Source organism: Moschus berezovskii, chromosome 6, assembly GCF_049115385.1.
Source record: "Moschus berezovskii isolate FMDL1 chromosome 6, NW_MosBer_1.0, whole genome shotgun sequence".
Lineage (NCBI taxonomy): Eukaryota > Metazoa > Chordata > Mammalia > Artiodactyla > Moschidae > Moschus > Moschus berezovskii.
In genome coordinates, this window is record NC_142465.1 from 120,813,560 (window position 1) to 120,837,442 (window position 23,883).

General features: G+C 54.4%; 1 protein-coding gene across 7 annotated transcripts in view; it reads left to right on the forward strand.

Moving 5' to 3' along the window:
- The window catches only part of TBC1D22A (TBC1 domain family member 22A), a 257,858-nt gene that overhangs the window by 81,905 nt on the left and 152,070 nt on the right, over window positions 1-23,883 (forward strand). For all 7 annotated transcript variants that reach the window (XR_016037730.1, XR_016037729.1, XM_055395960.2 and 4 more), the window contains 3 exons: window positions 1,123-1,193; window positions 12,170-12,298; window positions 15,685-15,747. Coding sequence is in view for 5 of the 7 variants with exons in the window: in XM_055395960.2 (XP_055251935.2) it covers window positions 1,123-1,193; window positions 12,170-12,298; window positions 15,685-15,747 (263 nt within the window). In the remaining 2 variants the exon portion in view is untranslated. The remainder of the gene's footprint in view (window positions 1-1,122; window positions 1,194-12,169; window positions 12,299-15,684; window positions 15,748-23,883) is intronic.

Genomic DNA, 23,883 nt, shown 5'->3' on the forward strand with positions numbered 1-23,883 from the left:
AGAAATAATTACTTCCGTTTCTGTAGGACTGACTGTTAGGTACCTACAGATTGAACTGTGTTCTCTGGCCATATGGGGCCTGTGATGGAGGCACTCGAGGAGACCCTGAAGGTCATAAAGAACTCGGGGCCCGGACTCTTAACCGCCTTCACAGGCTGTGCCCTGACCTGCTCTTGTCCAGGCCCCTCTGTCCCTGCCAGCCCCGCCCCTCTGTGACCGCCCCCCGACCTTAGGTGTTTGTGAGGGCAACAGTGACTTGTACTGTTGACACTTGATTGTCCCCCAGGGTGTGATGTGGCCACATCCTTAATCAGTGCTGTGTAGACACAAGCTTCTCTCCACGAACTGATGTCTTTCAAAACCCCTCCTGACATAGAGAACAGACTTGTGGCCCTGGGCCGGGGAGGAAGGAGAGGTGGGACGAACAGAAGGAGGGCCGTGGCGGCGTATGCACTGCCTCATTAAAATAGGTAACCCGTGGGGTTTGCCGCATGGCTCGGGACTCACACCGGAGCTCTGTAGCCACCTTGAGGGGTCAGATGGGGTGGGAGGCGGGAGGGAGGTTCAGGATTGGGGGGCGCACGTACACCTCTGGCTGACTCATGTTGATGTATGGCGGAGACCAGCACAGTATCGTGAAGCAACTGTCCTTCAGTTAAAAATAGATCGATCTACTAAAAAAAAAGCTGTCCTGAGCAGCGCCCCTCGTGTGGGTCTTCTTAAAGAGTCAGTGGTGATAGTGACGGGGATGAAGGAAAGATGTGGGGGGGGCGGGGCAGAGAGGGAGGGCGTGGGTGAGTGGGAAGGCGGAGGCCGGAAGGAAGCGCGTCCTCTGAGGCGCCGTGCCTGTCCTTGTGGCTCCAGGGACACTCGGGCCGTGCTGAGCAAATGTGTGCCAAGATCTCAACACAAGCAGGTCACGTTTAGCTTGGTTTGAATAGAGTGGTAACTTCTCCGGTGTGTTGAAAACAATCAGTATCTGAAGTTGTTCTCATTAGGCTCATTCTGGTTTCGTTTATGGGGCTCCTTGCCCGCCTAGGGCCTGGGGGAGGATGTCGCCCGAGGGGGAGGCTTTGCCTGCCACCTGTAACCTGCTTCTTCCCATCTCTCTTGTGTCGACAGAGGAGCTCAGGAAGCTGAGCTGGTCCGGGATCCCCAAGCCCGTCCGTGCCATCACGTGGAAGCTGCTCTCAGTAAGTTGAACCCCACTGCGCCCCCGCCCTGCGCCCCCGGCCCAGGCGCTGTCCTCCCGCGATGCAGGCTGTCCCGGCCCGAGCGGTCTTTGAGCCCCACGCACGTCCGGGCTCCACCTTGTGGATCCGGCTTTGGCTGGGGCTGCGATGGCATCTCCCACCCTTTGCTCAATTTCAGGCTTGGTTTGCCAAGGCTGGCAGAAAACGAGGGTAAGTCATAACTTAGGACGGCCGTGTTCTTTTTCTCTGATCTTATTATTTTTAAAGTCTTTGTGGTGTTTCCAAACCTGTGTTATAAAAAGGTTCCAGCATAGAAGATTCTTTCATCTCTGAGGATTCAAACAGGGAATTCTGTTTGGGGATCTTTTAGAAAGCATCAGTGGTGGTAGTGTTGGACCGGAGTGTGTTTGTGTCATGGAGGCTGGGCTGTGGCCCCTCACACCTGGGGCGGAGCAGCGCGTTCTGGGGGCTTCGGGAGAAGGTGGAGCTGGTTCTTGCCCTGAGTCCATGTCAGAAGTGAGCCTGGCCCTGCTGAACATCTCGGAGTCATTTCTAGACCGCTTTCTTCCCGTTTCCTTTTTCTTTTTTCCCCTGTTACTTTGGGAACTAAGTCAGTAGAGACGCCTAAGAGTTTACCCTGAGTTGGGTCTGACTTTCAGTGTTAAAAGGCTCTTTCTTGCTAATGAGCTTTAATAAATTTGCAGTTTAGTGACTCGTAATCCGACATGCAGACGCAGTTCCGAACAGTGAATATTTATTGATCAAATATTCTCTTGCAATTAAAATTAGGCCTGCTGCAATTGCTAATGTTTTTTTTCGGTGTTTTTTTATTTTAAGCATTTGTATCCGGTTTTCCCAACGTCCTGTAAGGGAGGCTACAGGCTTTCCAGGCAGCGTTTCAGGAGGTTCGCATGAAAACACTTTTCCGGGTCTGTGGAGGTTTTGCATTTGTGAAGGGTGTGCTCCTCCTGGTGGGAAGCCCTCTGTGAATTACGTTGTCCAGGCCTCTTCCCTTTAGCTCCCCGCCTCTGCGGGTTGTGGTTAGACACCCTTACACGCTGCCCAGTGACTGCCTTGGAGGAAGAGCCACCTGGGGTCACTGGGCAGAGGGGCATAGGGTGGCGTGAGATTGGCTTGGCGGGTCTGAAGCGGGGTGGGGCACTGGGGAGGGTCTGTGACCAGGGGCGCTGGGGAGCAGGTGACAGAGGCCTGCCTTCTCGGCCATTTGTTCACGTCAGCACCGCTGGTTACAGGGGCCCTCACCCAGAGGTGGAGGGGAGCCGGGCTCTGGTGCACCGCAGTGGGGGCCTTGGGGTTGGTCAGGGGTGTGGCGGGATTTGGTCCGGGGACCACGGGCTGCAGCATGTGTGGGCCGCAGTCAACCCCGGTGGGTTAGAGGAGGGCGAGTGTCTTGGGCACGTGTCTGGGGTCTTCACCCCCGGGGTCTGGAAGCAGAGATGGGCTGGGCTGGAGGAAGAGGGCTCGGTGGCTCGGGCAGTTTCCACTCCCTTCACTGGCGTTGATGGATGAGTTAGAAGAAAAACGCACTGGGGACAGTGAGCAGAGCCCATCGCCCCAAAGGTGGGCCCAGCGGGGAGGGCACTCCAGGGCTTCCTGGGGAAGGCGGGGTTCCTCTGGGCATCTCTAAGGGCATGTCGGGGTTCCCTGGGTGAGCGGCATGGGAGGGCACATGACCCGGCGGAGGCAGAGAATCAACACCGAGGCTCCCCAGAAAGCGGCAGGTCAGCTGACCCCTCGGTGGGCGGGGAGGCCAGGCGCCCGGGACTGGGCTGCCTCCTGAAGGCCTGAGTGAGGGCGGGGGGCTGTGGGGAGGCCAGGCGCCCCGGGCGGGGAGGGCCTGCAGCCCGCCTCCTCCCCTTGTTCGCTCAGCATTGCCCGAGCACTTCTGGGGTCTCGGGCGCAGTGTCTGCCGCCCGGAAAGCAGGGAAGGGGAACAGCCACGTCCCTGTGGCTCCTGGGGCCACTGAGAAGGAGGGAGCCCCTGCCCTCTCTGCCTTCTGACCCCAGGGCAGAGCTGCGCCCCCTGCAGATGGAGCACCGGTCCTCCCGGCACGCCGCTCTCCCCACACCTCTCCCTCTGCCTTTGCACTTTTCCGGAAAGCGTTTATCGAGTGTTCGCCGTGTGCCGTCCTGTGGGCGTGTGAGAGATTCCTGTGGAAGCGGCAGTCCGTGCCCCTTGGAAGGGGTGGGAGCTGGGATGGGCGGGACACAGGTTCCACCGAGCGCCTGCCCGGGCTGGGGGGAGAGGGCGGGGGTGGGTGTGGGCGCGGCAGGGGCGGGCGGGCTTCGGGCCTCCTCTCTACCTGTGGCTTTCTATTCTGGGTCCACACTTGTGTTACCCAGGGGGCTTGGGAATTGCTGCCTTCTGGATTCCCCCGGGGTGTTCACGTGGGCCCAGGGTGGGGACCGCCGCTCTAGGACATTCCGGCCCCCTGAGTGACAGGGCTGGGTATCCCTGAGCCCACTGGGAGACCGGGCATCGAGGGCAGCACCCCTGGGCGGAGGTGCTAGGAGGGAGCAGCTGGGCCTGAGTCACCTGCAGCTGAGGGGTGGGTGTCAGTAAGAGTTTATGCTCTGTCCCGTTTAGGAAGACCACCGACTTGCCTGATGTGTTCAGGATCTGTCGTTAATATGATTCTGGTAGTGTGTGGATAAGCACTTTCTTAATGGATGAGTAGGAGATGCCGCTTTAATGACGAAAGATGGGAAGCTGGGCTCTGGTCACTCAGGAGAACTAACCCGTGCCCTGGAGCTCACAGTAAACTGCCTCTGACGCCATCTAACGCCGAAATTCCATGCAAGTGGTGCAGAAACTTTTAAAAACTAATGCTGTAGACACTACTTTCCCTCAAATAGATAGCCAACAGGGACCTGCTGCATGGTACAGGGAACCCAGCTCAATATTCTGTAATAACCTAAAGGGGAAAAGAGCTTGAAACTAGAATGGGGATACATGTATATGTGTAACTGAAACACTTTGCTGTAAAACCTGAAACTAACACAGCATTGTTAATCAACTATACTGCAATGAAACAAAATTTAAAAAAATAAATGCTCTAGAAAATTATATTTTTGGTTCTTTTATAAAAGCATTTCAAAAAAAAAGCATTTGAGAAATATCCAACAAAATCTAAGGCCTTGCCATTTGTGGCAGTCAGCAGAACGGTTGGAAATGTTTCCTTCTTTCCGTTTGTTGAGGTGAGTTTGCACGTGAACCCAGTGGGAGGGGGCGACTTGATGTCTGTGTCACCAGGACAATCCTGATCTAAGTATATGCATGCATTGTTTTACATTTATGATTAGTGTTTTTATAGCATGCTAATACAGCAATTAAGTTTTCTGTAGTTCTGTCATTTAAAATTCATTGCATACTTGAATATATTTCATTTGCATAATTTCCAGTCTTGCTTAATTATCTGGAGGCCTCAACTTGCATGTGTGTGTTTCCTTTTAGGAAGGGGAGCGTCAGGAGGTTGTGTGGGCTTGCTTATTGCCCGCGTCCCCGCTTCGACGCCCTTGCCTTTCAGAAGTTCTGTCTGGGTTCTTTAGTTAACATTCGAGGGTGGCGAGAATTTCTGGGTACTCTTTCCCGTTCGGTTAGAATCCACTGGCGGCGCCGCAGGTGGTCAGTGTCAGGCTATCCCCTCGGGCCACAGCCAGCTCCCCCTGTGGCGGCCCCAGTGCCCTGACCCGGCTGCTGCACGTGTGACCATGCTCCTCCTGTGCCAGGCTATCTCGCGGCTTGCCCAGGGCTCCCCGCGGTTGTCACCTGTGCGAGGGCATCTCTCCTCTGCCTCTCCACCTCTAGCCACTGCTCCATCTCCAGACCCAGCCCAGAGGACCTTAGTCGCGCAGTTGTGTCCGACTCTGCAACCCCATGGACTGTAGCCCGCTGGGCTCCTCTGTCCATGGGATTCTCTAGGCAAGAATACTGGGTTGGGTTGCCATGTCCTTCTCCAGGGGATCTTCCCAAGGCAGGGATCAACCTCACGTCTCCCGTATTGGCAGGTATATTCTGAGTCCCCTACTTCTCATGAATTAGCTCAGACGCGACCTTCTAGCCTCCTGGGTGGGGACCCTTCTTGGGGTGTGACAGTGTCATCCCAGATATGTTGACCTCATGCCTTCATCCACCAAGTATCTATGGAGTATCTGCTGTGCCAAGACAATACCCTGAGCCCTGGGGATGTCTGTGAATAGAGGGGTGATGATTCCTGCATGCTGGAGCTGGCATGCCAGTGAGAGGAGATAGCAGTAAATGCAGTGACTAGATTTCATAGCGTCTTAGAAGGGCTGATGTTACAGAACAAAATGGGAGCGAAATAGGAGGGGTCCCCAGGGCCAGGCTGGTGGCTGGGGCGGTGACCTGGGAGCCAGAACTTGCGGGAGGGGAGGGGCCTTGCAGGGTCTCGGCCCCACCCAGGTTCACGGGCTCCTTGGAGAGGGTGGCGCAGACTCCAGCAGGGCGTGGGCTGACGGTGCAGACCAGACATGCCCCGCTGAGGAGCCACTCGCTCTCTGAGGAGGAGGAGGAGGGTGGATGCAGTGCCGGGACATGTCCCTCGGCCCTGGGGCTGGGTGGAGGGTGGGCGCTGTTCAGGCACTTCTGTGAAAGGGCCGCAGCACCCGCGCCTGGAGCCCAGACCCCAGACACTGGGAGCTCGCCCTGCAGAGGCGGAGGCGGTGGCTTCATGGGGCGGAACTGCCTCTTGTGGGCTCTGCAGCCGCCCGGCTTTGCCCATGTCACTGAGAGATTCTCCTGTGATGAGGATGCGTGGCTGTGTTCCCGAAAAGGTTCCCTGCAGGCTGGATGTGGCCTGTGAGTGGTGGTCTGCCGGCCCACGATGCAGGGGATGGGACCCAGGGTGGAGGGAGCCGTGAGCTCAGAGGGGCCTTGAGTCCTGGGGGTGCTGGGTGGGGGAAGGGAGAGTGTTCAGGGCTGAGAGGTGGGAAGGGCCAGGCTGGGCGGGAGCAGGCGGTGCCGGTGGTCTGGTTGGGCGTTTCCAGGGGGAGGCCTGAGGCAGGGCCTGGGCTCCCAGCAGCTCCAGTGACGGGGCTGGTCGGAGGGGTGGGGCTCAGGTGGGCCTGGCTTGCCCTCCACCCTCCACCAGGTCTGTGTTCAGCAGGACCCCTGGCGAGGAGCTGCCCCTGCCTGTCCTTACCTGGGACTGTGGTGGTTCCAGGACAAAGGAAAAGAAGTAAACCCGGCCCATGGTCACCGTCCAGGAGGCGACAGAGGCTTGACGCAGCCATCAAGGCCCACCTGGGCTGATGGATGCCTGGGCTCCCAGATGGATTCTCTGAAGCTGTGACTGCCCCCCTCCCCTGTAACTTCATGCCCTTGGTGGGGCCAGGCTGGGGGCCAGGCTGGGGTGCGGGTGGGAGGAGGGCTCTTGGAGGTTTCGGGTGATGCTGGCCGAAGGGGGCGGGGTCTCAGCCGCTCAGGTGGGCGCTTTGCCGGCTGGTATGAAGGCGCTGGAGGCGGCCCGCCTCTTCAGTCCACACTGGGGGCTGGCGGTGGTTTTTGTCGCTGGTGTAAGTGTGCAAAGCGGTCTGCTCTTTGGAATACAAGAGCCTCATTTGACCAGAAAATGGAGGCGTGTGGGACCCGTGACCGCTCCCTCCCTTGACATTGGGGCCCGCTCCCTGCCTCCCTGCGGACTCGCAGGGATCTGTCAGCTGGGCCCGCCACTGCGCTGGGAATGGCAGGGCCCCTTTCCATTGGTTGTAATTAATTGAAGGCGTTTTAGGGCAGCTGTTCTTCAGGGGGCTCCTCCTCGCTACTAGAGAAGGTGGAGGGCTGGCGACACCTGTGACAAGCCTGCTGGGGTGTAAATTGCTGCACCTCCTGGCAGGGTCACTTGGAAAAAAAGCATCAAGAGCCTTAAATATATCCCGTGTTCCATTGAGCCGACAGTGCACTGGTAGACATTTCACTCCAGGAACCATCAGACATTGCTCAGCACCGCGTATGTTAGAGTACTGGACAATTGAAAATATTCAGAATGTTCAGAAATCGAGGAAAGGTTAGACAGAAATGTGTAATATGGACATTCATATGGTGGAAGGCCATGTAGCCTTGGGGATCAGTGCGCGGACAGGGGTTGTTAAGCCTTTCTGTAAAGGGCTGGTTAGCAAGCATCTGAGCATGTGTTTCAGTGGGTCACATGGTCCGACTCCTCAGCGCTGCCTCAGTCACGTGCAGACAGCCACACACGGGGGCAAACAGGTGTGGCTTCGTGCCGCTGATGCCCTGCTTACAGAAATGGGCGGTGAGCTGGCGTTTGCCAAGCCCCGCAGGAGAACAAAACGTTAGGTCAGTGGGAGCCAGGGTTCACGATTTTAAGTCCAGGTACGTAAGAGCAGAATGTTGGAGAGGAAATTTCCTTAAAAAGGCCATGGCAAGGACTAGTCATTAAAAGTAATTTGGGCTTCATTCAGGTTAGGAGCTTCTGTTCATCAAAAGACATCATTAATGGGGGAAGAGCCATGGGCAGGAGGATGTTTTGTTTACTGCAGGCCTGCCATGCAGACGGTGCAGCAGGCGCCTGCGAATCAGGAGGGAGGCGGACCACCTAACAGGAGGGTAAGGGCTGCTCCCCGGTGAGGATGCCCATGGCCTCCCGCAGGCCCCTGGAGAGGCAGCTGAGGCCTGCGGGCTGATGGATGCCTCCGTGAGCCCGTCAGTGAGCCCGTCAGCACGGCCTCAAGGAAAAGGTGGTGGTGCCTGGCGCTGGGGAGAGTGGAGGCCAGCAGGTGCTTTCATGCACGCCCCCTGGGAGTGCAGTCACTTGGGAAATTCTTCAGCAAAACCTGTCAAAGGAACGCCCACCTTTGCTCCCTGGTATATACCTAACAAAATGGATGTCGTGTGAGGTAAAAGGCAGGCACGAGACCGTTTATCGCAGAAACCTGGTCACTCCCCAAATGTCTGTTAACAGAATGGATTTTGTACATGGAGATGTTATGCAGCAGTGAAAATTAACTACTGTTTCGTGTTACAGAATTAATGAGTTTTTCAAATGTCACACTGAGTTTAAGCAATGAGGCAAAAAAGAAAAGACAAGAAAAAGATTGCACGTGTGTGGAAACCTGATAGGCAAAACCTGTCAGGTGTCAGGAGTCAGGGAGGACCTCTGACAGTAGGTCAGGGGTAAGGGTCAGGGACTGGGAAGTCCCCAGGGTGTCCTGAGACGTGTTCATTTTGTGATCATTCACAGACCTATTTGGGCAACGTGTGCTCACACACGTTATATTTCAACACACGTTCACTAAAAAGTTTAAATCAAGTGATCCAAATGTGTTAAAACAGATGTGCAGGAGTGTGTAGTCTATAATCCAGAACAGACGCTAACTGACGCCCAAAGGGGGATGATGGGGATGCGCGTGCTCACGCGGCTGAGCAGGGCGGCAGGGCTTAGCTCGGCTTCACGCTCCAGGCTGAGCACAGCTGTCCCTGTGGCGTCTCTTTATGGTGGGTCTGCTGCTTGTGGCTCTCCCTCACGGTCACAGGGTGGCTGCCACAGCTCCAGACTGTGCACATTCTTTGTGATTCGCAAGCAGCAGCAGAGAACTCCCTGTCCCTGGCTTTTGTGCCTGCTTCTGGTTACCCCTTCTCCTCTGAGCCTGTCGGTCACTGCAGCTGGTGGGATGGTGGGGCATATTGGCCCATCAAGACTTGTCCTGAAGGAAGAGCCTCAGCTGTGGTACCCAGAGGCTCTTCAGGGTGCTGTTTGACAAAGGATTCATGGATGTTTAACAGCAAACACAATGACGTCCACTGTGGACGTGGAAACACTCTAAAAGGCGGACAGCACCGCTGCTGTGTTTGTTCATTTGTCCACTTTCAGGTGGAATCACTCACTGAAAGTTTAGGTGCCTGCCGGGTGACTGGTACAGGGATCCTCATGCCGGGTGCTGCTGGGGGGCTGTGTGAGCGGGCTCTGCTTGGGCCAGGTCCACCCTCCTGAGGAAGTGATCCGTGAAGGGATGCCCGAGGGATAAGGAGGGACACACAAGGGATAAGCTTTAGAACGTCTAGGAAAGAAGCAAGGAGAAAATCCTTCTTATGCAGGATACAAGAACTGCTAAATGTAAATAAAAAAGGAAAACTTTGTCCTTTGGACTTCATGAACATTTAAAACTGCTATTGTTTGAGACGTTAAAAAGTCAAGCCACAGTCTAGGAGAATATAATCAGAGTGCATATATTTGACAAGACTTGCATCTCGAATGTATACAGCACTCATAAAATTCAGTAAGAAAACAAGCAACTGGTTAAAAAGGAATGGGAGAAAGATTTGAACAGATGCTTCATCAAAGAAGAGAGACAGTGGCAGAGGGGGCTGTGAAAAGACGTTCAACATCATGAATCATTTGGGAAATGAAGTAAAAGTCCTTGACAGAAGGCCTGATGTCTATAGATGGACAGCAGTGTCAGGGAGCGGGTGGGACATCTGAGGTTCTCAGACCTTGTTAGTTAGTGTGGAAAATGGTGTCATCCTTCTGGGGAAAGATCCGGTAATTTCTGAGAAAATTAAGCATACACCTACTTTATGACCCAGTTACCCCGGAGAAATCAAGTGTGTATCGTAAAAGCCTTGTACAAGAATATTTATAACAGTTGTTATTTAAAATAAGCCCAAACTAGAAACAGCTCAGATGATCAGCAAAGAGTGAGTGGCTTCACAAACTGGCTTAACCATATACTGGAAACTCCACTCAGGGAGAAAGGGTAGGGGCATCACTGCTGGTTTCAGAAAGAGTCCCTGGAGGTAGCGGTCTGTCTCGTGGTGTGTGTCTTTCTCCTCTGGCTTCACTTTTAGGACGATAATCTCCAGTTGCAGCCGTGTTGCTGCAAATGGCATGCTTTCATTCTTTTTTATGGCCGAGTAATATTCCATTCAGTTCAGTTCAGTCGCTCAGTCGTGTCTGACTCTTTGCGACCCCATGAATCACAGCACGCCAGGCCTCCCTGTCCATCACCAACTCCCGGAGTTCACTCAAACTCATGTCCATCGAGTCGGTGATGCCATCCAGCCATCTCATTCTCTGTCATCCCCTTCTCCTCCCGCCCCCAATCCTTCCCAGCATCAGAGTCTTTTCCAGTGAGTCAACTTGTCGCATGAGGTGGCCAAAGTATTGGAGTTTCAGCTTTAGCATCAGCCCTTCCAATGAACATGCAGGACTGATCTCCTTTAGGATGGACTGGTTGGATCTCCGTGCAGTCCAAGGGACTCTCAAGAGTCTTCTCCAACACCACAGTTCAAAAGCATCAATTCTTCGGCGATCAGCTTTCTTCAGAGTCCAACTCTCACATCCACACATCACCACTGGAAAAACCATTATACACACACATATATATACACACACACACACACGCACACACATATGACATCTTCTTTGTCCATTTATCTGTTGAAGTCTAAGATATGACACAAATGAACTTATCTACAAGACAGAAACAGGCCCACGGACAGAGATCAGACTTGTGGTTGCCGGGGAGGATGCGGAGAGGGGGGGAGGGAGGGGAAGGACTGGGAGTTTGGGGTTGGTAGATACAACGATTACATTTAGAATGGATAAACAACAGGGTCCTGCTGTGGCGCTCAAGGAGCTGTGTCCCACCTCCTGGGATAAACCATAATGGGAAAGAATATGAAGAAAGGATGTGTGTGTGCATAGCTGAGTCAGTTCGCTGTGCAGAGACTGGTACGAGGTTGTAAGTCAGTAGCGTTTCAGTTAGACAGAAAGACAGCACGCTGGGCAAGGGCAGCCCTGCTCCCTTGATTCCATTTCTGTGCGGTTCTAGGGTGGCCGCTGAGATGCGTGGGGCAGAGGGAGTGACTGCCCGCTCCTCCTGGCCGAGGGGGGCACTGGGACGGACTCGGGCTGATGGGGAGCTCTGATCTTCATGGGCAGTGGTCACAGCTGTGCACCTTGTCACCTGTCACGGAGCCACTTACGTGAAGCAGGAACCTTCTGTTCAGGGTGTGATGCGGCGGTAGTGTTGACTGAAGAAGCAGAAAACGGGAGGCAGCTGTCTGGACTCTTTGTGGCCGCCCTTCGCTGCCTGACCCTCGCTGAGTCTGCACCGGGGCTGCGGCTGCCGAGACCCAGAGTCTTTGGAGAGCGGAGAAAACACACACGTGTGTGGACACAGGCACAGGCGCACACACATGTCTGTATGCGTGTGTATGTCATGGACCACACATGTGTAAGCACACACGTGTACAGCTGTAGGGCCTGCAGGCGCCTGACCTCTCCGTGCTGTACGAGGCGTGTCCAGACGGGGTTTCGTCTCTCTGCCAGCCTGCCACCGGGCGCCCACCTTTCTGTGCGGCCACGGGTGAAGGTCCTTCACCCCCAGGGAGGCTGCAGTGCCCAGCCCAGACCCCTGGGGAGGACGGTGGGGCTGTGGCTCCAGAGGGCTCAGCTCACTCCCTTTCTTTTATGTCCCTTTTCTCGAGACTCACTTGTCCTCCCCTCTGTATTACATTTCAGAGCACCAAGCTCATTTTGAGATGTGAGCCTTTTGGGAATTCCCTGGTCCAGTGGTTAAGACTCTGCTTCCACTGCAGGGCACATCCCTGATCGGGAAACTATCAATAAGATCCCAAATGCTGTGCGGCATGGTCAGAAAAAATAGAATGAAATTTTTTAAAAAAGAAAATATGTGAGCCTTTTGATTAAAGACTCTCATCAAGATTCCATGAGTCGTTGTTCTGCTCAGTTGCTAAGTCGTGTCTGACTCTTTGAGACCCCACTGCAAAGAGTCGTGACTTGCTGGACTGCAGCACGCCAGGCTCCCCTGTCTTCCACTGCCTCCCGGAGTTTGCTGAAACTCGTGTCCATCCAGTCGGTGATGCCATCCATGAGTTACCATTGATCATATATACTTACTCTTGCCGTGAGTTACTATTAACTGTATATTCTTCTCGTGCTTTTCTCACACAGGGTTACCTTCCTGCCAATGTAGACCGAAGACCAGCCACTCTCCAAAGAAAACAGAAAGAATATTTTGCCTTTATTGATCACTACTACGACTCCAGGAAGGATGAGGCTCACCAGGACACCTACAGACAGGTGGGAGCACGTCTTCTCTTTTCTGTTACGTGACGTTCCTCCACTCGGCGACGTCCCTCTCGGTGGAAGTGCCTTACCTGGCAGGCCCCTGACAGGGTCACAGACCTTTATTTTCTAGCAAATAAGTGTGAAACCTGATCATGGTGAATTTCCACTAATAGTCGCACCTTGAGCGTCTCCAGTTCCTCCTACGGGGGCGGGGGGGAAGGTATTTTCATTGGAGCCACAGAACAGAGAGCCTGGAGCCCTGGGTGGAGGGTGTCTTGTGACTCAGGGGCCGTCTGACCTTAAGGTCAGAGGTAGACATCCCTCTGGGTCAGGTCAGAGGAGTGAGTCCCCTGGGCCCCCGTGCTGTCCTCTGCTGCCATCGGGGGCGTGGTTTACATTGAGGAGAGCCGTGCTGCTCAGCTCGGCTCTGGAGGGACGCAGTTCAGTCCATAGTGGAGGTGTAGCCAGCTTATCATTTGGCTGTTTAGTTCAGTACAAAATGGGTGTAATTATGGCCTCTTGAATAGTCAGTTGACAGACGGTGTGCATAATGGGAAAAATACTTAAAATTGATTTATGGTTCACTGTGCATCCAGAATTCGCTGTTGGAATCACTGGAGGCCCCCCTAATTCTCATTCTCTCTGTCCCATGTGAGAATTCAGAACCGTCTGTGCCACCGTTAAACAGGAAGGTGGTTAGGACTTAGCAGCCCTGCCCCGCGTTCTGAGATGAGCATCTGATTTTCCCGGGGCGTGTCAGAGGGAATATTACCTCTGACAAACCCTGCTTCTGGGTTCAGGAGCGTTGCTGAATTTTCCTCTCAGACGCGGACCCAGGTCTGCTTGTCAGTGTGGCCCAGTGCCGCCAGGAGGTCCAGAGACTGGCCTTCCCCCTGCTTGATCATCACGGTCCTTTAAGGTAGGTAGGTTCTTGGACAGCACCTTCCGCACAGGGGAACCCTGGCAGCCCTGGAGGAAGAGTGACTCATGGTGGGGGTTGGGAGCGGGGCTGGGACCCCTTCCCACCCTCCAGGGTGGGCTCTTGTCGGCCTCTGGCCCCTGCCGCCTGCACTGGAACTCATCCTCTGTCTACAACTCCGGCGGCTCCCAGGCCCCAGGCACTGCCACCTGTTACTCTGGGAAACTGAGTTCTGATGCAGCGTGCATGTGGTCAGGGGTGCCAGCTTACCTGGCTGTTTTTCCACTTTGCTGGTTTTTGTGAGTGGGTGCGTTTGTTACTGTTTTGCCTGTGTTTTTGCCATGCTTTCATTCCAGAAAAAGACATCCGCAGGATGACACTCGCGTCCATCTGCGGGATTTCCCGGCTGCGCTCTGTTCTGAGTTCCTTTAGGGACAGTTAATTAAAGACGGGCTGCGTGCGTCTTTACTCAGTTACTGTGATAGGTAATAAGAAGGCCCCCACTTACCAAGTCCCCGAGTGTTCCTGCGTTCGTGTCCGTCTGACCGAGCACAGGGTACGCTGCTGGGCCTGCCTGCCCTGGGCCGAGTGCGCCTGCCTTCTGGAGGGGGACCCCGGGCTGTCCTGCATGGCCGTCTCAGGCGCTCTGTTAGGTCAAGATGGAGCCGGCCCGGCTCTGGGGCTTGGGCACCCTGGTCTCCTCTCCCTGCTGCCACTCTCAGGGAGTGACCCATGACCTGACCTTGGCCGCCCGTCTGCTCGCCCGAGGGGTGCGGTCTGGCCTCTGCACGGCCCCGGGTGCACAGCCCCGGGTGCACGGCCCCGGGTGGCCAGGCCCCCGCCTGCTTCCCGCCCCTCTCTTGTCCTCTATCCTCTAGGTTCCTGTTCATTCTCGGGGTGAAGCTGTCACGTCCAAAGCACAGAGTCGGTCCCAGCTCACCTGGCGTGTCCTCCCCGCCCTGCGGGTTCTGTGGACGTCGTGGCCGCCCAGTCCTGTGGGGGGGGCAGGGCGTGCCGAGCTGGTGCTGGGGTACACTGCCCTGCCCCCCAGCCAGCACGTGGCGGGCAGCTCCTCTGGTAGAGAGGTTGTGCTGGGCCCTGGCGTGCCCACGTGGCTCTGATGGCGCAGGGTCAGTGCTCTGAGGTGGCCTTGGTGGACATCCTGGTCACAGGGTGAGGTCTAGCGGGTTCTGGTCTCCTGCACGTGGCCAGCTGCAGGGCTCCGGCCCCAGCAGACTGTAGTCCTCGTCCTCGGGGTCTCCTTCCCACACTGGGGGTGCCTGCGCGTCTTGGCGTTTAGATCCCTCCCCGCGTTGCTCAGAGGGTCTGAGTCTGGTCGTTTGCTGTCTTCCTCTGATGCCGTCTCCTCTCCAACTTCGCTTCTCTATCTCTCTCTCCCCACCGCCTCGTAGTCCCTGCTCCCTGAACTCGCTAGTCTGCCAGCCCCTGACCCCGGCCCAGTTCTCACCCTGGGTAGTCTCACCGCCTCCTTTGGAACCACCGATGGGCAGTGGATTTCCAGGTTCTCACCCGAGGGGAGCATTCAGGGCGGGACCCCGCCAGTGGGAGCAGCTCTCTGGTCAGAGCCGTGCAGCTCCGGGCCGTGCATCCTCTGGCAGCTCTGAGCGGCGCGGCGGGGCTCTGACGGCGAGGATGCAGGGCCCGCTGGGGCGGCCATGGCCACAGTGCTGTTGAGGCGGTGAGGAGACCCCGGCCTTGTGGGTCTCAGGACCCCCGTGGTCACTGCAGGGACGGGGGCGGGCCTGCATCGCAGCCCCCTCCCCACGGCAGCACGACGCGCCACCTTCCCTCGGCCCGTGTGGCCATGTGCCTGGGGGAGTGGGGTGGCGGTAGCGTTGGCTGCAGTGGGGTGTTTGTGCGGGGTGCAGGGGCTGGCCGGATGCCGGCTCAAGCCCTGAGCAGACTTACCGGAGCCGGAGGTGCCACTGCGTGGTGCGTGTGCTCTGCGACGACTCTCCTGTCAGACGGTGGTTGGGTGGGGCCCGCTGTTCCTCCCAGGGCTTTTCAAATGCTGCCTCTGAACGGTGCCCTGGATTCCCCCAAGGACTCTGTACAGCGCAGAAAAATGTGTCCCGGGTTCCAAGAAGAAACTGTCACAGCTGAAAACTTGTACGCTATTGATGTACTCAAATTGCTCCCCGTGTCAGAGGCTGGAAATCAATGCTTACTAATTGCTATGGATCCTGTTACTAAATAGCCGAGGGCCTGCTCTGTTTCTAGTCAGCCAGCCGCCGTTACCGGGTGGGAAGCGTGGAGCAAGGCTATCGTGCGGGGATGGGGCGGGGGGCCCGGTGGATGGAGCCTGTCCCCCGCCCCAGGAGAATGCCCGGCCCAGAGAGAGCAGGCAAGGTCCCGAGTACACCTGCTGCCGTTACTCAGGATTGTTGTTTTAATTGTCATGCCTGCCGCGATGTTTATCAGCTTTTAAAATCCCTGTGTCTTTCTCTTCCGTCTCCAGATCCACATAGACATCCCTCGAATGAGTCCCGAAGCGTTGATACTTCAGCCCAAAGTGACCGAGGTAAGAGCCGGGACCCGGACATCCTGTGGAGGGAGCCCCATGCCTGCTGCCCCTGCGGCTTTCCCCATGCCGGGGCCGGGGCCGGGGCGGCCCCCGGGGCAGAGTCACCAGCGCAGAGCGCTCACTGTTCTTCTTTACTGGGCAGACGTGGGTGTGTGCCAAAGCACGCAGCTGGAGCGTGTGTGTGCCTGTGCTTTACACGCGGGGCCCCCACCCGGTATAGCACTGAGAGCCCCGCCCGAGTGTGGCCGGCCACCTGGAGGCTGCCTGCTGCTCTCAGCCATCTCCAGGCTCCTCCCCAGGAGATGCCAGCTCTCATGACCTGTGTCTCCCTCCCTTTCCTCATGCCTTTAATGTGTGTCACGTGACACCCGGGGAGCCGTGGTCTGGAGCCGGATCATCCCGAGTGGTCGGGTCTCTGCAACCTGACTTTCTTCACCTGTGTTATTTTATAGGGTTCAGCCGATCTGTGTCCAATTGCTGCTCAGATATTCCACACTTTCTCTTGCCTTTTTCCTGTTGGGGGACATTTGGGTGGTTTCCAGGTTTTGCTACTGGACCAGTGTTGCCTGGAACCTTCACCAACAGTTCTGCAGGTGCCCATTGGCAGGGGTTTCTCAGTATCATTTATGAGGAAGTAAGGTGATGCTGGGAAAGGTTGGGGGCGGGAGGAGAAGGGGACGACCGAGAATGAGATGGACGGCATCACCGACTCTGTGGACATGAGTTTGAGTGAACTCTGGGAGTTGGTGATGGACAGGGAGGCCTGGCGTGCTGTGATTCATGGGGTCGCGGAGAGTCGGACACGACTGAGCAACTGAACTGAACTGAACTGAAAGGTGATGACTCAACAGATGTGAGTTTGAACAAACTCTGGGGCATGATAAAGGACAGGGGAGCCTGGTGGGCTGCAGTTCGTGGGGTCACAAAGAGTCGGACATGACTTAGCAACTTAGCAACAGCAAAGTGTTGCCGGGTTGGGTGTCTGCCTGTTAAACTTCGCCAGTGTCGTTGGGATGGTCTCCTGAGGGTTGTGCCGCTTCAGCTCTCTCTGGAAGAGGCCCAGCCATCTAGTGCTCACACCCCTGCCAGGCTTCTCAAGGTCTGTCTCTCTGGTGGCAGCGTTCATTTTCCTGTCTCTGATCACCGTGGAGTGAGCATCTCTTCCTGTACTTGTGTGTTTCTGTGTCCCCTTCTGGGAAATGCGTTTCTGTCTTTGCCTGATTTCTTTTGGGTGGTTGGTCTAATTGTTTGTTGGTTATTGCTCTTTATATGTTAGGGATTCTGACTCTTTGCCACTTGGTAGGGGCAGATCCCTCCTCTCACCCTGCGCTTTGTTTCTGACGCTTCCTTCTTGGTGGCTGTCACGGTCTGAAGTTCTCAGTTTTTGCGGCTTTGAGCTTACCCATCTCTTCAGTTAGGGCTAGCTTCCTGAGGAGACGCCCTGAAGCCATTCTCCCTCCCTTATTTTCACCTCAAGGTCCTGAAGTGTTCCTGTTCACACCTGTTTTAGTGCATCAGTGTCCCGTGACTGTGTGAGCTCTGAGGCGGGAGTCCACTGCCACCCTCTCCCACGGTGACCGGTCTAGCTTTTCCGCCCACGTTTGCAGGGTCCCTTCTGTCCATGTCTTCACATTTGCAGAGACCTGATCTCTGCTTCGGCTTCCCTGGTGGCTCAGTGGTAAAGAGTCCGCCTGCAGTGTGGGAGACTCGGGAGATGCAGATTCCATCTCTGGGTCGGGAAGATCCCCTGGAGGCGGGCACGGCAACCCCTGCAGTATTCTTGCCCAGAGAGTCCCAGGGACAGAGGAGCCTGGTGGGTCCGTAGGGCCACAGAGTCGATCACGACTGGAGACTGAGGACGCGCACAGACGCGCGTGCGGTCTCTGTTTTGCCCCAGTGTTCAGGCTGCCTTTCCTTCGGATCACGCGTGCCTGATTCATTCAGCTTCGCCAGAAGTCTCAGTGTTTGGGGGGGAGTGTACATAACACCCCCCCGAACCTTCTATACTGATCAGGTCACGTTAAGGCTCTCCTCCTCCATGTAAGTGGGGAGCCTATGGAAGTCCCCAAATCAGATGGCCAGGGTTTTCTTTCTCTTCAAATTGAAGTGGGGTCGATGTGCAGTGTTATGTGTTGCAGGCGTACAGTATAGTGACTCACAGGTTTTAAACTTATACTGCACTTACAGTATTATAAAACCTCGGCCGTGTTCCCTGTGTCGTACAATAGATCCTGGCAGCCTGCTTTATGCCTGCGCGCTTGTACCTGTTCAGCCCGCCCGCCCTTCCCCCCCCGGCGCCTCTGGTCTGGTCTTCGTATCTGTGAGTCCGCGTCTCTGCTGTCGCACTCACTGTTGCGTTTTTTATTCCGCTCTTGTTTGTTCCTAACGTGTTTGTGATTTGTGATCGGAACTGCACAGAATCTGTAGATCGATTTGGGAGAACTGACATGTCTATGAAATTTAGTCTTCATTTTCACCAGCATGCTAATTCCCCATTTTTTTAGACCATTCTTTAATGCCTTTCAATGAAGTTTTAGAAATTGCTCCATAAAAGGTCCCATGTATGTTTTATTAGATTTATTCTTCACTGTCATACTGTTTGTTGCTATTATAAATGGCATCTCTTTAAAATTGAATTTTCTTATTGTTTTAAATATTTGTTTTTCATCTTGATTGCTCTAGTAAATGCAGTTCTAAATTTTGGTATCTCTTGCTGTGCAGTAAGTTTGTTAAAAGAAAAAAAACAACACGATTAATAAAGCCAAAGTGCTTTTAGATTACAAAACACAAAAGGAGAAAATTAGTTTCCCACAGAAGTAGTCATTTTGAGGTACTTCTCTTTGATTGTCCTTTTCAATAACTGTGCTTATTGTATCTGGAAAATGAGAGATCACATATTATAACCTCGTTTTAAGGTATTTTTTTAATAGAAAAAGAGTCTGCCATGCGACCTTTAGTTTATCTTTACCATTATGTTTTTCCTGCCACTTGAGACACTCTGTGTAGAGATGAGCTTGTTGGCTCCCAGTTTCAGAGGCGGGATCCAGTCCCCGCCGGCCAGTGCCGGCCGGTGTCAGGTGTGACAGGCTGGGACCTCGCTCCCTGTGGAAGCCCCTGGCCCCTGGCGGTGGCCCCATGGCCCCTCCCTCAGCTCCCACACGTTCCTCCTGGAGCTGCACACCTGTGCAGGGTCCGACTGGGGGGGACTGCATGTGGGGGAACCAGGTGACGGAAACAAGGGGCTCTAGGAAAAGTCTAGAAGTGCTGGTCTCAGGGAGAAGCAGGGAGAGTCAGGTTCTGATTGGCGGCGTCACAGGGGTTAGGCCTGGACGCACCACAGCTGATCTGTGCTGGGCCCGCTGCAACGTACACTTGCCCTAAACCGCCATGTGTAAATCTAGGAAGACATCCAGGCGTGGAGGTACGGGGCGGTATGGTCAGCGTATGTTTGTACACTTCATGAGATGCTGCCAAACCCTTTCCCCAGGTGGCCGTGCCAGTTCGCCATGTGTGAGAGGCCCAGCTCCTCCACGGCCTTGTCATACGTGGTACTGCCAATCTGTTTAATTTTCACTATTTTAAAAAACAGCTGTATAGTGGCATCTTATGGGGTTACAATTTGCATTTCCCTGTTGACTACAGATGTTGAGCATCTTTTCATCTACTGCTTTGTCATGCTCAGATCTTCTTTGGTGAAGTGTCTGTTCCATTTTTTTGCTCACTATTTAACTGCTTTTGAAACCTTTAGCCTGCCTATTCCCTGGCCTCCCCTAGGTCTTCCGAGTCAGACTCCTGGGGTGGACCCTGGAAGTCCCTGTTGGAAGGAAGCACAGACGGAGGTAGAGGCTGTGGACAGAGGGAGGGTCTTTGCGGGGGTAGGACCTCCTGGGGTGATCTACTGGGTGAAGTCCCCAGGGACGTGGGACCTGGGACCCGGGGCTCGGCTGCCTCCCTGCCTTTGCCCTGCCCTTCTGCCTTGATCCATCTGATCAGACCTTCTGTCTATGGGTTTCCTCTGTCTGCTGGGCACAGAGCAGCTGCACGCAAGTACCCGTCGCGTGACGCTGTCTGGGGTCCTCCCTTCCTCACCTGTGACCTCAAGTGTCTGGTTCCTCTGGGCCTTCCAGAGAATGTAGCCTTGTCGGAGACCCCCTGCCCCACTTTGGTTCACACTTTGATCACCTCGGTGCTTACTCTCTGATCGAGTTGTCTCCTCGTGGGTGAGGCCTCATTCTGCCTGCAGGTCGCCTCCTTGGGAGCAGGGCCGGCGCCGAGTGCCTGGAGCCTCACGGGACTTAGGAGACTTTGTTGAAGTGAGTCATTAATCACTGAGGCTGAAGCTCCAATGCTGTGGCCGCCTGATGCGGAGAGCTGACCCATCGGGAAAGACCCTGATGCTGGGAGAGACTGAAGGCGGGAGGAGAAGCAGACGACAGAGGATGAGATGGCTGGATGGCGTCACTGACTCGATGGACAAGAGTTTGAGCAAATTCTGGGAGTTGGTGATGGACAGGGAGGCCTGACCTGCTGTGGTCCATGGGGTCACGAACAGCTGGACACGACTGAGTGACTGAACTGAACTGAACTGAGTAGTAAATCTTTTTATCCAACGTTGTTATTCGAAAGTAAAGTTCATAATATTTTGGCCCTCGTTCTTTTTATCTTCTGTTTGTGGAAGTAACCTCAGCCTTTTCCTTGAGAAATGTGAGCTCTTACCTGAGGCCCTCTGGCTCGTGGGCTGGTGCAGGGAGCTCAGGGAAGGAGCTGCCTTCAGATCTCAGAGCTGGGCCTTCTCACGAGATGAGGTCATCAACTCACGAGTCGCTTCTCCTCCGTAATTATTATGTTATCTGCCCTCTGGCTTTCTGCTTCTTAGAGCAGTTTCACAAATTAGGGAAATTGGATGCTTTTTCCAATTAGCCACAGAGAAGTGACGTCTCATTACATTTAAACAGACACAGAGGACAGTGAACGTGCAGGCCTTTAAGACCCCGTTATCCATGAACGGTCTTTCCAATTGGGGTGATGAGTTCTCCGTGGCCCTGAAGGATGGTCGTTTTCTGCGAGGCACGTATCCATGGAGCACGGATGTGTTCATCCTGGACTCTTCCGCTGACTGTGAGCTTTCTGCAGACAGGCTTCCCGACTGGAGTGTCTGTGTGGAGGGGCATGGGCCCAGCTGGCGTCCGGGGCTGAGGTGGCTGGGGAGAAGCCTGCTTCTGGAGGACCAGGTGTTGGCTCTGTCCCGAGGGTCTGGCCCAGACTGAAGAGGGTTGGGGTGTTTTCACGGGAGCGCTGCCTCCGTGCCCGGGGGTCTCCTCCCCGTCTACTCTGCTCACCAGTCCCCCACTTCCTCGAGCTTGCCAGCACCACATCCCCCCGACCCTGGCTGACCCTACGGCGCCCACGTGATTCCCACAGTCTGCTCGCGTCTCTGCCCCCTTGGCCACAGCTCTCGAGGGGGGAGCCTCCACTCTCGTCTTTGCACCACTGGTGCCTGATGGACCCTGGGGTCTCAAACCGGCGTGTCTGCCTGTCACGCTGGGATTCTGGCCACGGCTGAGGCCCTGGCTGTCTCTTCTCATGCTGCAGGCTGTCAAGACCAGGGTCTGGGTCTTTCTTCTCCTGTGTCCCCCGACCCATCCCGTGGGGCTAGCATGTAGTGTGGTCAACACTTGACAGGTGCTGGTGGGCTGCATGCATTAAATGCGCGCTCCTCCTGGGGTGTGCGTGCAGGGGGCCCCTTCCACGGGAGACGTGGTGCTGGGGCGCTGGGGCCGCTCCGTGCTCCTGAGCCTGCGTGCTTGTAGTTGCTGCTCTCTCCACTCCGTCTCATAACTCATCTGTGTTTTGCCCTTTGGAGGTGGGGGTGCTTTTGTAAGAGCCTTGTTTAGTCGCTCAGTCGTGATCCTGACTCTTTGTGACCCCACGGGCTGTAGCCCACCAGGCTCCTCTGTCCATGGGATTTCCCAGGCAAGAACACTGCAGTGGGTTGCCGTTTCCTTTTCCAGGGAATCGTCCTCACTCAGGAATTGAACCCATTGTCTCCTGCACTGGCAGGTGGATTCTTTACCACTGAGCCACCTGAGAAACGTTTGTGAGAGTCTGAGAGAGATGTATTTGTTATATGATCAGTTCATTAAACTCTTCTGGTATATATTTCAAGGATCCAATCCATAGATCTTTCCCTAATTTCTCTTCTTGGCTTTATGGTAAAATAAATCAGAGCAGAAAGTTTTCCAAAACATATATGTCCAAAGTAAAAAATTAAAAATTGCTTCCACATGTTCACTGTCATGAAAGCTGAGCAATAAAGAATTGATGTCTTTGAACTGTGATGTTGGAGAAGACTCTCGAGAGTCTCTTGGACTGCAAGGAGATCCAACCAGTCCATCCTAAAGGAAATCAGTCCTGCATGTTCATTGGAAGGACTGATGCTGAAGCTGAAACTCCAATACTTGGGCCACCTGATGAGAAGAACTGACTCATTGGAAAAGACCCTGATGCTGGGAAAGATTGAAGGTGGGAGTTGATGGGGATGAAAGAGGATGAGACGGTTGGATGGCATCACCGACTCAATGGGCATGCGTTTGAGCAAGCTCCGGAAGTTGGTGGTGGACAGGGAGGCCTGGCGTGCTGCAGTCCATGGGGTCTCAAAGAGCCGGGCACGACTGAGCGACTGAACTGAACTGAACTGTCCACTGTCAGGCTGATGAGACAGCCAGGCTGGCATCATTGCGGTCCCTTCTCTGTCCGTCCCCAGACATGTCCCTGTCCCCCAACAAGGGACTGTTCGCTTGGTCTGTGGTAAATTCCCCTCATGCTCTTGCGTAGTTTTGTGGCATGGGTGTGTGTGTCTCACCTGTCCCACTCTTTATTTCCAGTGGAGCTGTGCTAAGCGTGCTCCTTGTCATCACTCTTTGTGTTACAGAGTGAGGGTGCTGGGCCCCAGCCACCTGCCCACAGTGTGGTTCATTTTCACTGCTGCGTGGCATTCCCTGTGTCTTCTGGGACTTACTGATCCAGCCCGGGGTTAAGGAGCACCTGACTTAGGTTCATTCTGGTGCTTTTTCTCTGAAATGCATCACACTACTTACTAAATCTGTTCATAGATATATTTTTAGTAAGTGGCATCTTTTTGCATTTTAGTAGCATTATCTAATATTTTAATGACAGTATATAGAAATGCAGTTGACCTTTGTAAGTTAATTTTATATCTGGCAAACTTAGTCATCTTTTATCAATTCTAATGTTTTGTGTGTAGGTGTATTTGAGTTTTTAAAGAAGTTAATCATATCGCTTATGAATAATGATAGTTTCATTTTTTTCTTTCTATTCTGTATATCCAGGCTTTTTTTTTTTTTCCTCCGCTGGCCAAGATTTCCACTAGAGTAATGAATATAGTGTTGAAAGAAGGCATATCCAGGTGTCATTCCAGTTTTGAAGACGTCTGCGTCATTGACTTAGGGTGTTTGCTCTGGGCTTTGTAGATGCCCGTGTTAAGGATGGAACCTTGCTTTACTTGGGCTTTAAAGTCCTCAGTGGCTGCTGAGGTTTTATCACCTCCTTTCCCGCTTGTCGTCTGAGGTGAGAACAGGTCTTTGCTCCTTTATTCTGTTGATAACGGTGGATTTTATTAGGCGACTTCCGAGTAGCAAGGAGACCGTGTGTTCCTGAAGTACATCCAAATTGGCCAGGACGGACTTTTCACTGCCTCGCAGGATTAAGAGTGTTAACATCTCCCGTGCTGAACTGCCCGAAGGGGAAGGCTGGCCGCTGTCTAGATGGACAGATGCTCTCTGACCGTGTCTGACCCCTCAGCTGCGCTCTGACGTGCGGCTCCATCTGCCGTGCCGAACATTCGGCCTGATGATGGTGACGCCGTGATGTGTTGTCTGAAGGTGTTGTTTCTTTTCTGTACTTCAGTTCTGAGCCTGATGAAACGTGTGTGCTTTGCCAGCCCGTCAAGACAAGTGACTTGAGCACAAAACGTGGGACGTAAATCGCCACATCTCGAGGGGATGGAGGTGGAGTAATTCACCACCCAGCGTGGTGTGGCAGCCTGCTTCAGGGCGCGGCATTATTAATCGGATTGTAAACCTGCGTTCAGTGTATATTTTATGTGACGGATGG